The sequence below is a fragment of the Lepidothrix coronata genome, unplaced genomic scaffold (genome assembly GCF_001604755.1).
Source record: "Lepidothrix coronata isolate B3197 unplaced genomic scaffold, Lepidothrix_coronata-1.0 Scaffold13, whole genome shotgun sequence".
In the NCBI taxonomy this organism is placed as follows: Eukaryota; Metazoa; Chordata; class Aves; order Passeriformes; family Pipridae; genus Lepidothrix; species Lepidothrix coronata.
The window spans coordinates 7,208,507-7,228,873 of NW_016690193.1; the positions used below are offsets into that span (position 1 = coordinate 7,208,507).

Below are 20,367 nucleotides of genomic sequence, written 5' to 3' on the forward strand. Positions count from 1 at the left end.
TCTTTAGGTACCATAGCTATTTTTAAGTAAATGAATGCCTGTATTATGGCTTTTTCCTCTTTTTCTTAGAAACCATGGATAAAACATCCCTGTGGTTATTTAACCAAGACATTAGTATTTCAGTAAGATTCACACATGACAACATCATTTCATCACTCAGAGAGACTGAATTTTATGGATGGTTTTTTTTTTGTTGGTAGTATGGGTTTTATCTGGTTGTTTTGTTTGGGTTTCCTTTACAACTACAAAATAAATATCCCTAGTTTATTGTTATAGCAGTTCAATGTTTGTTTTGTTAATTACTACTCGATACAAATAGAACTTGATGTTCTAAGCAGCATTTGAAAAGGGATGGTGAAATATAAACAAAGTTATTTGACACTGCTTGTTGACAAATATTCAGTGTTTTATTGACTAACTCACAAGCTAAATCCCTGAAAAAACCTGCCTCTGTACTGACACGCAAACATAGTTGAAACAGATAGAGCCTTCAAACATCAACAGTAATAAATAGAGAATATTTGATGATGGTAAAAAACTGCTATAAGTTCAATTTCTGTTCAGTCTCCTACTGTTCAAATAAAAATGGCAAGATACTTCTGGAATTACATTGAGAAACTCTAATTATTTTTGCCATACATAAAAAGATAGAATTGAACAATTATTTTAACAATGATTCCAACGCAACTCTGTTCTGTTTAAGAACCTGAAATGTTAAGAATCATGATATATGTCATGAATAATGAGTAAAATAATATAGGAAGAAAACTTTAATTTGATAGTCAATCTTTCCTTTGCTGTCTTAGTGTTTATACAACAAAAACCTAAAGGTGATTTTTGTTTTTAAATCAACAATTATTTCCTTTGGTTTTATAACTTGCTTTCATATGCTAACTCTTTGAGTATAAGAAAGTTTATGATCATTTGACTACACTTCATCGACAGCTCTACAAAGACTGTTCCCAACTTCTCCCCACAGGAGAATGTATAATGAAGCAGACTGCTTGAATTTGTTTGCCATCATAGAACCAAAGATTCATTTTGGTTTGGTTTGTGGGTACTTTTTTCCCAGCATTTTTTGCCAATATATTTCTCTCTTAAATAACTTTTTGTTTGAGGTTTTTCACTTTTTGTAAGAACTTTCTGTACTTAAAATCACAACCTTCCCCTCAAAAAACATCTTTCCCAAATAAACAATATCATGTCTGTCATGGGTTAAAAAGGGTTTTCCCTTGGATTTGGAAAGTGGTTAATCCCAGGGGGTGGTGTTCTTGGTGTAGAGCCAATCAGAAGCTACAGTTCGCCCCTGTGAAGTCAACATATTACAACAGACCAGAAAAGGAAACTGGATTACGTAGTTGGAAGAGAGGCAGCCATGGTTTGAGATGCCAAGTGTTTGAGTGGGGGCCAATGAGCCCCACGAGGGGGGCCAAGGCCCCCAGCCCCCCACTGGGGCTGCAGAAACCTGGAACAGTATTAAAACTGAATCGAGTGCTGTGGCCAAAGGCTGGGGGAGTTTCTCCACTGTGAGTGGGCAGCAGAAGATGGAAAAGCAGCAGAAGACGCAGGGCTGAGTGGAGAGCTGTGGTTGAAAGCCAAGAAGATAGCTGGCAACCAGCAACATGGCACATAGCCAGGCTGAGAGATGCAGAGATGTCCTGCAAGGAGGGAGAGCTGGCAACAGAGCAGAAAAAACTCAGCAGACACTGTTTTGGGTAAAACTGGATTACCTTCCCAAAACCCAGAGACCTCCTGAAGAGGAGAGGTGGGCTTCCAAACTTTTAGGGAGTTCTGAAATTCAGCAGCAGCTAGAGAGAGAGAGAGAAGAGCTGAGAACTCAGAGACATCCTGTGAGCTGGACCAGGACGGAATGCAGGGAAAGTGGCCTTCCTCCTCCCCCCTGCCATGTTGGCAGCTGAGACAGAGCAAAGGAGCTCTGTTAGAACACTTGGGGCAAAAAAAACTAAACTGAGAGCCCTAAACCATTCTGACTTGAGGGAATTTAACCCCTCGAGGAGGGGACTTTCATGGGATGCCTTGCACCCCATGATATGTTCATGGTAAGGCAAGTCTTGTCCCTGCTTTGCAGCCCACGGGAGAGACCTTCGGTTGGAGCCGAAGGACTGAGAAGAGAGAGAAAAAAACCCTGTGTTGTAATGGAGAGAGATATTTTCCAGCTACAACAAATCCAGCTACGACTGCTGCCTTGAAGAGGAGAGACACTGCTGCCCTGAAAGTGGAAAAAACCTTTTCTTCTTTCCTTCTGAACTTTTTTTGGAGGGAAAGGAGGGATTTGATCTATGTAAATATATTGCTTTACCATAGTAGAGATAGTTAGAATTGTTGTATATAAATGTATTACAGTAGTTATTGTGTTAGTAATACTAGATGTGTTATGTCTGAAAACCCCTCTCACACTGAAGCAAAGTGTGGGGGGCTTAGAAATTGGATTTTTTAAGGTCTCAAACCACGACACATGTCTTTATTTTTCTTTTCACTAAGTCCATCCACAGTGATCACTGCCCAAATCTCACTAGTAATGTATAACTGAGAATTCTGTTCAGAGATTTAAGTAGTTCAGGAAAATGGATCAGGAATGCAGACGACATTTAGGTGGTCTGAAGGCATTATACACAAAACTGCAGAAGATTTTTATTGTGGGTTTTTTTAGTTTGCTTTTCTTTTTTTTTTTTCCTTTTTTTCTTTTAAATCAGAAAACACGATTTTTCTAGAAGAAAAGTCTAACTCCCTCACAAAATAACTGTAGATCTAGTGCTTAGAGCCCCAAATAAAATATAGGTATGCAATAGGAAATTCATTAATGTACAAAACTCAAACTAGAGTTTGGTGCCTGGGTTTTCCACATTCTGAGTGACAGAGTGATCCAAAGGGTTCATCCCAAACTCAAAAAATATGAAATATTTTCTTTCTGGTTTATAAGTGATTTTGTTTTCTCATTTTTGTTTCTTTTTTTTAATCCCTGCAATTTTTTCAGGCCTAGATGATAACTTTCAGCATTCCAGCCTCAGCTTTTTACGCAGTGATAAAAACATTTTGTAAAACAGAACATACTGCATTTAAGAGAGCTATGAACTGGCTAAGAATTTTGTTTTAAAATTTTCTCCCAGTTTCTGGCAGCTGATTAATTCTCTGAGTTTCCTAGAACACCAGCAAGCACCAGTACCTCCACATAGTAAAAAAGTGATTTTCATGCACCAAAGTTTACACTTATACACTTTCACAATACTGATTTTATGGTACCCGTTTCATGTATGTCAGAAGAAAAAATACAATCTTATGGCCTTTAGTTTTTCAAATTCTAAAGAACTTCAAAATATTACTTTTAACTCCAAAACTCCACATTATGAAGAATGAAATAAAAAAGAAAAACAAAAGCAATAAGGAAATAATACAGACTATGTGAACTGGAGATGTGAATTATTACTTGCATTATACTGAAACAAAAAAAAAAGCTTACTGGAGCCTTAATAAATGGAATTAGCAAGCATCCCATATTTTGAATTCATAGCTCTTAGATTTCATATGACCTGTATTTCTATTTGCAGGCTTTGACAAATCTGCAAAAAAGAAAAAAATTATATTGTTTGGACTCCTTTTTACTGATAGTTAATACTAGTTCAATGATAATGATAACACACTTTGAGTGTGGGTGTTTACATCCTTTTTAAAGGGAAGTCTTAATTTTTTTATGGGAAAATGCCAAAAAAACCATCATCTGCCTCTGAACTGAGTAGTTAAAAAACTTGAAGCTAAGGATTAAAATTTTGCATTGGTTTGCTGAGGGAAAGCTGCATCAATAATTGCAGACAACCAGATATTTTTGAAACAATGGTTGTTTGCTTATAAAACAAAGCCAGTATACCACAATTCCCTTTATTTCCTACACCTCCCTCCAAGCTTTCTGCATTTGATTTCAATCAACTCATAGGAGTACCAGTAATACTAATGTCACATTCTTGTTAATATTTTACATATTTTTCAGTATCTTTAACTTCCTTTATTACAAGGACACAGAGAGTAGATAACCTTTTGAGGGTTAACTGAAAACATTTTTTAAAATAATTACGTATGCATGGTTTGCCAGATAAACTCAGCTCAGGTTTTTCATGCTAATGTCAATGTTACAACTTCTATTTTCCAAGTAATCAGTTTCTCTGTTCACATTGGCAAAGCAATGCAACTCTGCAGTTTGTTAGTGCCTGTCAGAAAGAAATTAAATTCCACAATGAAGTCTGAAAATAATTGCATTTGGCACAAATCCAAGAGGTTCTTTTAGTTTTGTTTCTATCTTAAGAAAACAAACCCTGAATTTCATAAGCACAAATTTTACATACCTTCTCTCAGTTTCATATTTCAAAGTTGCAATAAGAACAAATCATGAATCTAGTGTAAATCCACTAGTTGAAGAACCAGCCTTACAGAGAACTATAAATCACGTCAAAATCCAAAAAAAGAAAATGCACAGTTTAAAACAAGCACAGCTATGGAATCTACAGTGGAAAGTGACAGGATCTTAAAGGAAGCTCTGTTCTGAAGGATGTAACACCAGACAACAGTTCATGGCTATTAATGCAGGCTAGCTTTAGTCCAGGGAAATTAATCTTTTTAAGTTTCTTTTGCAGTTAGTTGAGAAAGCTAAAGGTAGCAAAATCCTTCCATAGGACAGTTCAGTGGTTCCATCATTGCTCCCTGCTTTAGTTACCACCTACCTTTCTCTGCTGACCATGGAAAGAAACTTCCTAGCTACAATTAGACATTCTAGGCATTTAATTGGTCCCTCTGTTTCTTGACACTGGGGACAATGTAAAGAAAAAAACCAAATCATGAGTGAATTTTACAAAGGGCTGTTTTTCATCACAATAGCTTTACTAGCTTTACTAAAGCAAAATAGCTTTACTAGCATTACTCTACTGCTCCTGGGTAAAAAGGTGATCATCTGGGGAGCAATTCAGAACATTTAACTAAATCTCCAATGTTGAGAAAGTCTCTGTGCATACTTTCCCAAGATTCTATTAAAAATGGTCAATGCAGAGATCATCCTCTATTCTCTCTTCCTGAAATAATAGATGAGCCCAGACCATTGGTTGAATTGAGCAGGATTTGTTTGTATTCAGCAAATCTCAGAAAAAGATTATTTCTCTGACTATAAATGAATAGAATAACACTGAATAACACTGCACCTGTTTAAATAATTTGTTAGAGATGTATGATTTTCCCTTTATTCTCTTGTATACAGTAAGGACTGTAGTTTCAATTCCTCAGGAAATAGTAACAGCTAATAAATGGTAACATCCATTTTTCTACAGAAAACATGAAACTCATTTGCGCTTCTCAAAAAACATGTCAGTTGATTAAAACACAGTTTTGCTGTTTTGAAATCTAATAATGTTACAAGCTTCCTAAGAATCTGAAGAGGGATGACACAGAAAAGTGCCATAAAACCCTTTACTACTAGATCATCAGTGAGAATAATGACTTCATTTTATATGTAGATGTGTAAAGAGAATTAGGATTTTTTTCTTGTTTATGGGAGTTACTAGACACAAGTGACAGTTTTGCCGAAGTACTAGAGCTCTTGAGGGTAGTCATAAAACATCACTAACCTTTTACTTCCCCAAAAACTCTGCAACTTTATGCTATCTTGCTATGAATCTGCAATAATGACTGCTAATTTATTTAGACATTCAAAATCTCCAGCTGAGTAGATGCAGCTTATGTTAAATGAAAATTTCAGCATGCTCTGATACAGCTGTCTTTTTTATTGCTTCATGTTACACAGAAATCTTCAGAATCATTCATATACCATTCAACTTTTACTCCTTTCTAACAAAACAAATTGTTGTATAATCAGATTTAATCAGATGAAGTATCTGATGTTAATGTCTCATATATTTTTCAAGTTCACCTCATAATCAGTGACATGAATTTATAACTACCCAGTTGCCACAGTTTATCATAATTTCCCCAAATTGTATTTTTTCTTTAAATCAGCTTTAATTGTAGATTATTACACTCCAAGCTGGTTCTTCGAAGAGAAACTAGCTTTCCACTGTGCAGTTTACTTGGATCACATTCCAGAGTGTATCTAAGTGCCAGGAGGCCCCAAAGAAGCAGTGCTGACTCAATGTATGCTTCAGGTCTCAATTTAGGATCAGATTTGTGGAATGAGCTAAGCAAGAGCAACTCTATTTCTACTTTCTTTCTTTAAAGATATTATATTTGTAGGATTAGTGCAAAGAAATCACTGAATTTTCCTAACTTTCCTGATTCTAAAAATATCGGCTTTTCATAATTACACTGTAAGATTTAATCTGTTTTCAAATACTTAGATTGCAAACACTTTAGTTTTAAATTTATAAAGTTTATTGAAGTTTTTGATCTTCCTATTGCATAAAATACTGGATTTAAGTTTTCGTTTCATGATTGTGAACCCCTTTTTATTATTTGACAATAATTCATATCTTTCTTTCCTGAACTGCACTCACCTTACACTAAAAGAACCTATTTTATTTCATAGAAACATATTTCATTTTATTTCATAGAAATTTCTCCAGGTGTTTCTTCACAAACTCAAGAGAATCTACAAAAAAATTAAAAAAAAACCCAAAAAACCAAAACAACAACCCTTAGACTTCTGTATTACAAAAATTTTTATCCAATTTTCATCCAGTCCATCTCATGTATTTCTGAACTATCCAGGAGTGAGACAGACAGGCAGGTAGAGTGTCTTCAAGCTTTATACAATCTGTAAAAGCCTTGTGGGATAAATTTTGGTTTATCACAAAATCCCTTTCATACATGTGATAAACTCAATGGGCCACAAAATACCTTTTCAAACACATACATCTTTCAAATATCTTGCAGACAAAACTAAACCAAAAACATAGAGACTAGTTGGGAATCTCCTTCTGTGTGGTAACTAAAGAGGAGATAAGGGGGAAAAAAAGAAAAAAAAAAGGAAAAAAAAATAAACCTGGTACCTTCAAAGCTGATATAAAAATCAGAATGATTCGCTTTAGCTCACTCTTAATGTACCAAGAGGGACAAAATCATATTGTGATTTGAATAGTTTTCTTTAAGTTGATATCTCAAATGCAACATTAATGTATGATCTACCAACAACAGTAGAGAGAAAAGAGGGCCAGTCATATATTACTTGAATTGTTAATACAGTGCCACTGGTGTCAGTTTGTTATCAAATATGTTATGCAAGAAATGGGGACATACATGCTTAGAAAGATTTTGAATAGAATTCCTATATGAAAGACTTTTTAAAGTATACACCTGATTACATACAACAAAGTGATTGACATCCATTTATTACCATCTTATTCTCTTTGCTTATAAAATCAAAACATTGGCTGTCTGAATGCCAGTACAACAGCTTCACTTAACAAGGGTCTAGTCAGATTGACACACTCAATACTTCTAAAATATTTTTCTTAGAGCCTTTTAAACAAACAGAAAATCCCAGTCAACCTGAACTAAGCACTCGGTACGAGCAGGAGTACTACAAGCAAATGTTGAATTTACACTAATAAAAAAGTGAAAGGTGAGATAATTTATGCTTATTTCATCTTAGTTATCTAAGTGGCACATACACACTGCCTTTGCTCAAACCACTAACACAAAATTCCATGTCCATCAGTCTAATCTTTTATCACGAGACAGCTTTACTAGGCAAGATATCAATGATAGAAAAGACACCTCAGGGTCATTCGCAGCCACCTTTCACTGTAACCACGGAAACTACTTATGTAAGAATCTTTTGGTTTTGCTCAGGTTTTTCGGGTTTTGCTTGGTTGTTGATTGGTTGGGGAGGGCTGTTTGTTTAGTTTTATTTAGCCTTCCTACAGAAATGAATTGTGATGATACTTTTTAGTGATAGCCTTTGTATTCCCTGGTTATGGTTTCTGGTCAGGTAAACTGTAAGTCACTGCAAGAACATCCTGGTATAAAACAAGACAAATTACAGTGTTCAGAAAATTGTCTATAAAAAAAAAAATAAAATTCTGCATAGAGTGGCACTGACAAACAGATTTTCTAGAGCTGTACCAAGTATAACTTCTGTCCTTTTACTAATATGAAGCCAAGATGTTGTGATAAGCCTACAGGTATCATATATTTTGATAGCTGTTCATGCACGAAGATAATACCATAATGCTGAACTAAAAAAATCCCATTATTTTCTACACATTACGACTAATGAGATATTTGTTTTTGATCTAGTCTGTGTTCAAGTCACAGAAAGGGAGGCTGGAAATTCCCCATTTCCTAAAGGGATTGTGAATAGTGATCATAAATATTTTCTTGCTGTTATTAACAAAGTACATAAATCTTGTTGATGTTTAAAACTTTGTTCTTATTAAACACTCACATTTTTTGTGCATATAATTTTAACCATATCCTGTTACTTGCAGTATAAACTGTGTACTACTTAAGAGTAAAATGCCTAATTGAGGTATATGTGTTTCTTATGCATTAGAACACTAAAAAAAAAAACATAAGTACTTTCAGTTGCCCAGTTAAAAATAAGACCATAAACTCCAGTTAAACAAAACACTTATATATAAGATTTGTATGCAAATGAGAGTACCACACTGAGTCACAACCAGATTCCTGTGCTCTTTGAACTGAGTAACAGGTTCTCTCTTCTGTGATACATTGCTTCACTTTTACAACTGCTCTGTCAATCACAGTAAGCAATTCTCTTCCATTGCAACAACAGCTAACACTTTGTTAACACACTTCAACTTTCTACAAGATACACCAAAATAATTTTACTACTCAGAACACCGTTATTGTTTATGTTTGTCTACTGTAATTAATTTTTGCTTTTCTAAGTACTGCGTTTTGTAATAGACCCAAAATTTCTTTAGAAATACAAGTACTTGATGAACTAGGAAGCTATATACACTAAATCTTCTCTTTTCACTTTACTCTATGTCATTATTTTAAACAATGGGACAGCACTATTCATTGGGAAGCTTCTATGCTACTGTCACCATATGTAACTGTATTACCGAAATACCATCACATATTTTTTTTCTTATACGCAGCACAGTCTTACTTTGCAAGACTGAAACGTACAGAGCTTCTTTTTCTATTGCTGATCTCTTTAGGTAACCCTTGGTTTCAATTATCTTTTACTCCAATTATAACTATCATTAACTGTTGCTAACTCTGTGATCATAGAATCCATGTCAGAAATAAGATCTTTATTAATAGAGAGGAAGATGGGAGATAATAATAATAGGCGGGAGAAAAGGTGGCTTTTTGATTTGCCTCCCTTTTGCTATAATTTAAAATGTTAATTGTTTAACTTTCACAGGTTAAACTTCAAAGCCTTTTTACATGAATTGATTTCTTGTCAGATGTTAAAACTAATGTATATAATGTCAAAAATATAAAGACAAAACAGGATTTCAGTCATCTTTCATTAACTATAGATGACAATAGCAGGAACTTCACAGAGTTTCTAACATTTACCAAATTGCTGCACAAAATTAAAAATATCTCATAGAAAAAAGTGATATGGCACTGATAGTTTACCATGTCATAATATGGCAATTCTATTTTATTTCTCATTAACATAAATAGGTCTGTAAAGAGAGACATTTGCCTGGAAGGAGCAAAAACGCTACAAAGGAAGACATAGCCTCCTCTCAATTAACAGGACTATTTGAAATTAAATGCATAAAAATTGTTCTTATGAAAATTCTTAAGAGTAAATGGACTCATAAATCTGATTTAAACCAGACAAGATAACATACTTAAGATGAGAGTGGATAAGAACATTTTCTATTATTAAGGTACTCTGAAATTTATTTTCAATTAAAAAAAAATATTCTTTTTCTTCTTCAATATTTCAATTAAGTATCTATATGCCAAGACTTATTATTTGAAAACATTAATGTATTTCCCTTGGAAAGCTCTAGAGGAAAAACTTTAACCACCAGCAAACCCAAAACATATTTAGTAAGTACTTTTGGGTAACTGTCAAAAAATCCAGTCACTTCTATCTCATTGTATCTGCAAAAGTACATTAAGAATGCAGATTCATTGATCCTTTTTTCCTTAGGGTAGGACAATTTTGTTATAACAAGCCAAGCTACGTATTATTTAGAAGCACTGTTTCAACTTTCCTACTTCTGTTGTAGTCTGAAGTGCTACAATAGGCAGGCATACGTGAAAGGAGAATCAGATGGACGGCATTGATGCATCTGTTCCCCAATTCATATTAAATTTACAAAAATCTTTGGTTTATTTTATCTCTCCTTTTTAACAGAACAATGAAAACTCTTTGCTATGGATACAAATACTCTTTATATCCAAACAGAAAAGGTTCTGGATGTAAATTTCTGAAAAAGGAGCTCTAGATTATTAAGATAACTGTGTAAAAATGGTGTAAACATGAAAAAGAAAGGAAGAATACACATGAAGGTGATAAAATTAACATATGGCACATGACTTTGTGTGGTGAAAGAGAAATCAGTCTGAGCTAAAGTAGATCTTCAATAAAATTTAGAAATGAATGGATGCCACATACTACCAGATGTATGGGTAGACAGATCACTGACCAGTTTGATTAAGAGAAAACTTACATATCATAATTTGAAAATCATGGCAGGCATACCCTTTCTGTTGTTATCCAGTCAGATCTCACAAACTAATCAAGCTTGATCTAGATAAGTAATTTGCGTCATGTTCACCTCTGCAAGTAGCAGTATCGATTATTTTTCAGGTGGGTAGCAATTTTCTTTCTGAGTCAGTACTGAGTAAATACCTTGGTACACTTCTGCAGTTTTCTTTTTAATTATTATTACTTTTTAAAAATATATAAATGCCAGTTGAGCCAAATTCTCAAAAGGTAGTTATGTCCTACCCATCCTAATTTTTCTTCCTGGGCTGCTTGTAAGGGAGGGGAAAAAAGGGGCTCTTTTTTTTTTTTCTTTTAGTATTTAAGTAATTGTGCCTCTCTGTTCAATGAAACAGACTCCTAGATATCAAAGCACTTTTATTACTGGTGATATGGCCCTCCTATTTAATGTACTACAGAAATGATTCCAAAGTCAGGGCTGTGAACCACAGGAGGCCATTATTAAGAAAGCATCTTTCTCATGCTTTTAAGAAGGAATGACCTTTACTGCTAGCTGTAGCCTAATACATGTTGCTCTTTTGAGACTTCTTTTCTAAAAAAATAACCTGAAAAGCTTGGTAATCTTTTTTTTTGTACAATAAAACCCCTTCAGTTATTTCTTAACAAAGCTGTGAAAAGCATTAAATCTAGTAGGATAGAAAAAGTGCTACAAAATGACCTGGACAAGTTGGAGAAATAAATATGTAACTAGTAATAAAATTATTCAGAAAGTATTCTGGGTTTCACCCAGCTGATGGAATGTATACAGCAGAAAAAGTGAGAGTAGTCTATAACTTTACATAAAAATCAAACTGCAATTTTTTCATGAACTAATCAGAAATTAATAGTCCAAACTGAATTTGCTAGTAACAGAAATATTGATTGTAGACATAAACTGCATCCCTATATATACATATACAGAAAAGAACTGAGAAAACTGAATTTGAAATGAAAAGAAAGAGTTGAGGAAGAAAGATGCTATGGGGATGAAAAAGTGATGCTCATAAAAATTTTGAATTCAGCTTACAACACAGAATATTAAACAGCTTTCCATTAATTTTAAAATGCAGGGAAGATAGGCAAAAGTGAAAAAAAGGTAGGTGTGATAAAATTTCTGTTTTCTCTGAATAAAAAAAAAGGAGTAGGAGTTACTATAGCAGGACAACAAATAACAGCATTTGAATGAATAATATGGTAGAAAAATCATGATGCATCTAAAAGCTTGCTGAAAGGAAAACATTAACATAAATTAAATTGCTATCCCTGTACTCTAAAATAGTTACATGTTTCTACAGAATGTGCTAAACAGTATTTACTATACAAGACTTAGAATAGGCAGGGGGGGATATAACCATGTTGTACAAAGTCAACAGTAATAAAATAGAAATTAAAGTATCACTGATGTATTATGGAAGCAACTGCATTTTACAAGATATATCTATGAAGAACAAGGATAACAATATTTTGAACATCTTTGGTATTTATATATTTAAGCTCCCACAGAAGGTCCTCTTAAACATCTAGGAGTATAGATTTATCATTTCAGCTACTCTTCTAACAATGTGTTCAATGTGTTGTGTTAAGAAATTCGTTTGGAAGAATCAAGCAATTCAGAAATCCACGGTGTCCCTTTCTCATTTTATTGATAATTTCTGTCTGTAAATGACAGAAATGTATAACACTGTCTTTGAGGTTGTTTAATATGGCTTGCCTGCAGTTATTTTCAAGGATTTCTTCATGGTAAGGGGAAATGGATTTACATGTTATATCATCACCTTTCACTGTCACAAGGACTTTTATCTTGAAATGCAGAAAAGCAAACAGGAAAATACTAATGGATTCAGCTATTTTGGATATTAACAGTAGAAACAGCTCTAGAATGTAAAATTATGAGTAGTGCAAGACAAGGGACTCCACTCTGCAAGAAACAATTACTTTGCCCCACTCTGTAATAGAAAAATGACCAGATCCTGATCTCAGTTACACTGCTGAAAGCATGAGAGGAGATGATGGCCCACAGAATACGACTCTGTTCACCTCTGAAGCAAACACTTTCATTTGTAATAAAGATAAAATGAAGTGCACTGATTGAGCACAAGAGAAGAGAAAGCCTATGAGGATCTTAACATTTCTTCATAAAGAGAATCATCAGTTGGTTCAAAGTTAAAATAGTCCCCACCATAAAAAAAATGTACATAATAAGCTTTATCATAAAGTTCTGAAGTATTATAACTTCAGTTAGGCTAGATTTATAGAACTGGCATATCCATATTATTTTAATGGGAATTGATACTTTGTGAATGAAATCTCATCCCAATCTTTTTCACAGTACTTCATTAACCCAGAAGCCTACAGATCAGCTTTGGTACCAGGTTTATATGTGCCTTTACAGTGTCATGAAAACACAATGTAAAGTCCAAAGCAGCATTCATCATACCACCACTAAAATAAATATTAAAATAGCCTCAATATTCAAAATAAACATACCATATCTTGCAAGTCATACATGTGATTTATCCCAGCACTAAAAAATTAATTAGGACTCAAAATAAGATTCAAAAAAAAAAGGAAGAGAAAAAAGAAGGATGGAAGGGGACTGAATGAGATGGTTGCACTGGTGGTCAAAACTTTTGGCTTAACTATAAGTAAACAAAAAAAAATTAGGTATTTGATAAAGCTGATTGGCATTTTTGACAATAATTATTTTCACTTTAGTTCTAAGGTGGAATAGAAAAAAACCCCATTCAATAGAAAAGGTAACAATTCAATACAGGTAAAAATAGAAATGTGCTGACTTTGATGAGTCACTGTTAAACAAACCAAACTACCTCATAAGAAAAGAAATCAGTAGAAAATATATGAGAAATATGTAACAGATATGTTTCAGAGGTGTCATAAGCATAATATATAAGGAAAACCTGCAAGTAGGCTTTTAAAGTCAACTTCATATATCCTGACTGTAACACGCAGAATGAATACTGCTGGACCACATAGACGATCTGACACTGCAATTGCTGCACTGCAATTTACTAATAAAAGCTCAAAATAAACTGGTCAGGACCCAGATTTTGTATTGAACAAGATTGCTAGCTTTTTGACTATGGTACTGTGACTGAACAGTTTGATTTCTTCATTGTTGGACTACGAGTTACTGTCTTCCAAAAAGTGGGAGCATCACCTCTGAGGTTCTGGTGCTCCCTTCATGTCATAGGACTCCTACACTTTTCCTCACATAAGGGTGAGAGACCCCCATCAAAGACTCTGCAGAGTAAGAGGGCCAGTGGGAAAACATCAGAGAGGAGAAAAAGCTCCTAAGGAATGAAGCAAGAGCATGCAGAGCTTGCTGCTGCAAATCAGAAAGTCAGTGCATTGACTAATCCCCGCAAGCAGGCATTCCCTCTTTTAGCACACTCGTAAATAAAGAAATTGGTTTACACGAATTTTGAATATCTATTTGTCATGGTTTAGGAATGGTATTCCACAATTTAGTGTTCCCACTGAAACCCTCCAATCCACGTGTTGCTCAATTACTCACCCTCCTGCCCCTGTGGCGGACTGGAGAGGAGAATTGGAGGCACAAATGGTAAAGATCAGAGGTTGAGATAAGAACAATTTACTGGAAATAGCAATGAAATAAGAGAATGAACAGTAACAGCAACAATACTAATGACAGATTGCACAAGAAAAAAGAGGCAAGTGATTCACACATGTGATTGCTCACCCAGCCCCCTCTCCCCCAGGCTACCTGACCTGGAAGGGAGCCCTTTCCTCATCACCAGAAAACGACATGAGGTGGCACAGAATTACCTCCAGGTCCTAGACATGTCCCCATCTGGCTACTGCAAAAACAGCCCCTGTCCTGGACAGAACTATGACACTATTCTGTTTTGATTATTGATCTTCACTTTCTTGAAATTTAAGTCCTCTAGTTTATATCCTAATAATTTATTTTTTTTTCTTAGTTTTTTACTTTTAAGAGTTGTTATTTTTGGAGAGCAGATAAAAAAGATTGAGGAATATTTCCCCTACATTTATGGTTCACTTGAGATTTTATCAGAAGTACAAACACACACACTCTCTCTCGAATTCTTGGCAGACAGGGCATTTATATTTCTGACCATTGCTCTAAAGTCATAACAGTGTTGTACTAAGAACAATTTAACCATTCACAAAGAGAAGCTTGTATGTAGGCCCATAGCCTCCCACGGGAGAAGACAATGTGGAAGGGAATAATTCATGAGGTTCTCCTGAGATTTTTCTTAAGAATAAAAAAAGGAGGAATAAAGGATGAGAAATTGGAAGAAAGAGGTCAGATGTCAGGAATCCTTTCTAAAAAACACACTTAGTGTTTTGGACAATCTGGAAAACTTTCTGTAATCAATTGCTGAGCAGAACTCTACAGAATATAAGCTATCATGTTCTTTAGAGAACATTAGCTTTTAATGACATTCTCCATTATGGTGTTTCGGGGTTGTGTTTTTTCTTGACGGGCAAAGGGGAAATATGTCAAAAAGAGAATGCCAGCTGCTGAATGAGACCAAAACAAGTGACAGTCATAATGTGGAAATTAATGAGATGAACAAATGAGAAGTTTTGAGAAAAATATAACCTATACATAACTTCAAGAAGCCCAAACTAGAAATATTACGTGCTTTCCATGAAGGCTAGCTGAAGAAAGATGCCATAGGTTTTTATCAAAAGGAAAAGTTGAACTACACTCTTTTGAAGTTACTGTTACACTTTGCACATGGACAAATTATCTCAGTAGATCTTGAATACATGTAAGAACAAAGGACTGAGATCTTGTAAGGAAGTGTATTGCTCACATGTATAGGGAATAACCTGAAGGCAAAACAGGAGGAAAATATCTGAAAATAAAGTAAAATAAGAAATGAAAACTTTAAAAAGTGAATAAATTAACATTAAAAAATTAGTATGTATTGCATTTGGGAAATATATCTGCTGTTTTTCATACATTGGAATTATTTTCTCTAATAATAGGTTAGCTAAAACATATTCCAAGAGGTAAGTGGAAAGACAAATATTAAATTTAAGATACAGGATAACAGCAAGGAAAAAAAAAAGCCTTTTTATATGTGCACTAAAATATCAGCAAAATGTCCCGTGATATCAATTCTGTAGTGAGTCACAGACCAATCATATTACAATTTAAGTAAAGTAAAACTGGCAGAGGCATATAATTTTTCATAATTTCACTCAGATGGATGCTCATTATTCCTGACTCCCTTTACTTTCAGTAAAAGAAAGATTACTATTTTTGGAAGTATTGCAACTTGCTACTGATAAGTACCACAAGAAGAGTTGAGGAGTAGTAAGAACTTTTAAAATTGTCAACTGAATATTAACAGTTACATTATTAGTATCTGACTACACACGTAACAGAAAATTTTAAAATGCACTACTTATTGTCATCCTTTGAAAGTGAAACAGTATTTCCTCATATTTCTTTAAGTTATTTTAGACTGTATAAAACACTACTCATTAAGACTCACTCTTAGCCACTCCACAGTTGACAGCTTTAGAGATATATCCTGTATACTTTCAGTAGAGGAGTAGGATACTAAAAAAAGAAATAAATAGAAATTCATCTATCAATTTCAGTTTAGATTTGGACTCCTTTCCTCCTTCGCGTTGCATTTTTCCATTTGGCAAAACAGTAGGACATTACATTGTTCTGAGTTTGTCCCTCCTTGAAGCAAATAGCTTACTTCATATTGGGAACTGGATAGTGAAAAAACTTAATTTGTAAGTATGAGCACTTGCTATGATTTACAAAATCACATTGTCACTACTGCTTAGTCTGACTGGTTTCATATATTTGTGCTGACTTCCAGTTATGTTGATCTTTGATGCATTTTGTTAAAGAAAAAACCCCAAACCCAATCTATCTTCCCAGGTCAGTGTTTGTTTTGTTTTTTTTTTTCACAAAATGTACTACTGTTTACACAACATTGTAAGTCTTGAGATGCACAGGCATGGTTCTTGTATAACTGAGTAAATTAAGAATTCTCAGGTTAGGCAAATATCATTGTAGTTTATAATATAGCCACAGTAAAGCCTCTGGGGACATCTTAAATTCTACAAGGACTTAGGGGTTTTTAATGTTTAAAATTGCTTGAATAAATATAACATATTCTTTGGTGATTAAATAGTGACATACATTGGTGCACACTCTGCATTGTTCCTTTGAAGTAATATTTATTTAAGTGTTAAATTCATTTTCTGCAGTGAAATATAAGACATGACTTTTTTTTTTTCACAATTATTTTTCTTTTCCCCAAGGTTTTATTTTTATTACTTTGCTTGAATGCATACTAAATTATGGTCACATAATAATCTTTAAGCAAATAGGAAACTGTAAGAACCAAAAAAGTGAATATATGATAAACTGGTTCAGAAAGATACGAAATGACCAAAGAAATATGGAAAAAAAAAAGAAACAAATCAAAGGAAAATCTAGAAATAAATATATAGAGATCAAATCTGTGGAAACAATGAGTCATAAAATAAATTTTGAAGAAAAGAAATTCTGGGGACCAATCTAACCCAATGTCTTTCTCTCTTTTTTTTATCCAAACTCCACTAATTCTTTGTTCCTCCCTTTTTTTGTTTACCTGGAAAGAGATATTAGATTATCACATAGATATTATATATATATATATATATTATTATATATTATATATATATATATATTTTATATCACATAGATATATTTGAGCTCTATTAATTTTAGTGCCTCACTCCATGGATATTGGATCTGACCTTCTCTTTCTATATTTGAACCATAACAAAACAGTTCCTAATATTAAGGGACTGAACTGTAACATAATTTTTGCTTAAAAAGAATTCCAAGCATTCCAGTCTGTTTATATTTTTCTTAAGCTAACAAATAAGTGATACAGTCATCATCAGAATTATGCGCTCCTGTCACTAGAAGCTTTTACTCCCTTAAAAGTTTTTACTGTACCTGCACACAAAAATGCACACACCAACATAATTCTGGTGCTCAAGTAAGATTTTGCAGACCTTTATTTAAAAGAGAACTTTTCAGATGATGCTGGGTTTATCCTAAGCCTCTCAAATGACTTAAAGCTACAACTCAAGCATGATGAGCTTTGAAATTGTCCCTTATTTTACAGAGCACCACTGTGAGGAAGCTCAGGTTAGTAACAGAACTAAGAAAAACCAAACCAAAACAAAGATTATGCATGAAAACTATTGCCACCTTGGAAATAAAATATTCATTAAAAAAAAAAAAAAGAAATAAAAATAGACAAATTAGATACTTGATTGTGGTAGTATTCCACACATATAACAGTTCTGGGGATTTCAGACTCACTGGGGTCAGACAGAAAGCACAACTCCCAATGTGTCAATTTGTCCACATTTATAACTTTGCTAATACAAAATGGCAGAAGCCAAGTAAGCATACCCAAAAGCACAGAAAATACAGCCGAAAACATATTTTTAGAGTTTTGTCAGAAGATGTTATCATGTTTCTCATTTTCTATTTTTCTCTGTATTTTGAGGTCAAGGCTAAGTTAGGTGCCAAATACGTGCCTTACTAAAAAAAAAGATTTATAAATTATACTGATATCCCTTTTTTCATTCTCTGAGAGGTACCATACACACTGCTGAATATTTGGAGGAATGAGTAAAAGAATCAATTTTATTATGAAATACTTATTTTGGAAAAAATACATTTCCACTGACCTATTAGAAGATACGGTTGTTATTATTATGATCTGTTTGTACAGATTGTATGCATTTCTTAAAATGTTCATTTCATAAATATCTCTTTTCTTCTAGATATTTGAAGACTGTATAACCCTGACTGTAAAATGTTGACTGTATTTTGGGCTGCAATTTGGTCTTCATGTGCTTTTATTGGTATATTTATTCTTTTAAATGGTTGGTCTGTGAAACATCTTTTCTTTATATTTAACAGCAAGAGTTCAAATACAAAGCAAAATAAAATCAGACAAAATTTAGCAGGCATATCATTTCCATTTCTTTTCTTTGAAATACCAGGAGTAAGGAGCTTTTCTATTATTTATGACAAGTTTTGATAATAAGCTGTGAAATAGAACTTTCTGCTACTTACACTGATATCTTCCAAATCTAATCTATTCAGAATGACATTATTCCTCTTCCAGATGATGGGAGGTCTCAGTGTTCCCTGGATGGCACAACTTAAGACAGCACTTTGTCCCACTGTTGCTGCAGTGGTGCTTATTTTTTGATCTTCAGGCAGACTCAGCTGAACTACATCTGCAAAAGACATACTGTTTGTAAGATCAATTAGCAGGCAGTTTCATACAGTTAATTAGCATGCACTTTTTGACCATGGGTAATTTACGTATTTTAAATGGAATGAAAATAAAAAGAACTTCCAAAAACCCCAGGAATTTCAGAGGATTTCAAATAAAGGTCAGCGTGACATTTCAATTACATTGACTGACAAGTATCATGCTGTAAGAAGAAGTATTTAACTTGAAAATGAATTCAGAGGTAAGACTGTAATACACATGATGGTGTATCCGAAGTCAGACACCAGAAGTTATCTGACAGTTAATGCCAGAGCAGTGGAATAGTCAGAAACTTCATTCTATTTTTTTTTTCGTGTTAGCTAACAGTTCATCATTATTCTGTGTTTAAAAAAAAAAATCTTTAAAAAATTTAGATGTGTGACAGGAGTACAGACCTTGAGTCTTTCTCCACTCATCTATATACTAAATAGCTCCAATATTAACAGAAGGCCTCTTCACTTCTATGTCCCAGAACTCATTTGGACACTTGGATAAAAAAGGAGTGATACATATCAGACTGATGACACTGTATACTCTTCTCTCTTGTGTAATTGCCTTAGGTTACAGGCTGATCAGCTGAGAGTTGGTTTTTTCATTTGGGGTGTGCCTGACTATACACAGCATATCAAAATTCTATATTTGTAAGGATTTTGTCATATTAGACAAAAGAACTATATAGGAATTGAATATCATCCAAATAGCAATTTTTCCACTCAGCCAGTAAAGCATGAAAAATCTCTAGTTTTTTATCTTTCATTCTTCAAGTAAACTACAAAATGCATCATGTATCTATTATTTTTTAATTACCAAAATACTTTCATATAAGAGAGACATTAGTACTTTCATTATAACAAAGCAGGAATCTATAAGGAAGCTAAGATTCCTTATATGTTCTTTTTAGCATCATAAAAGCAATACTTCATACCCCCCTAATATGCAAGCATTAAAAAAGCATATCAATATCCTCAGGAAACTAAGCTTTGCTTTTAAATAATCAAACTAAATTGTTAAAAAATGTGATTAAAAATAATATTTTTATATTTAGATCCAAAGAGAGCCCATCCTGGTTCTTTTCTCTTTTAGGATTGTTCTATGACTCAAAATGGAAGTGACAGTGCCCACCAGACATGCCCAAATGAGACTGACCTTTTTTAAGTAGATGCATTACCTGACACAATGCGTTACACTAAGAAAAGGAATATGTACAAATTAAACTGACTATTCTGCTATTTACTGTAGTTTTTTAAACCTACTGCATCCTCAGAAGCACTTCAGCTTCTATGTTACAGGAGATGGTTTTTCAGTGACACTGTCATGCAGACTTACTGAGAGACAACTTTATGATTACTGAATGATTCAAAACTGGTGGGCAACTAA

At 33.8% G+C, this 20,367-nt stretch overlaps 1 protein-coding gene across 5 annotated transcripts in view; it reads right to left on the bottom strand.

Annotated features, from left to right (window-relative positions):
* FSTL5 (follistatin like 5) overlaps positions 1-20,367 on the bottom strand; it is a 291,375-nt gene that overhangs the window by 73,585 nt on the left and 197,423 nt on the right. For all 5 annotated transcript variants that reach the window (XM_017806036.1, XM_017806035.1, XM_017806033.1 and 2 more), the window contains exon 7: positions 18,786-18,952. In XM_017806036.1, coding sequence (XP_017661525.1) covers positions 18,786-18,952 — 167 coding nt within the window. The remainder of the gene's footprint in view (positions 1-18,785; positions 18,953-20,367) is intronic.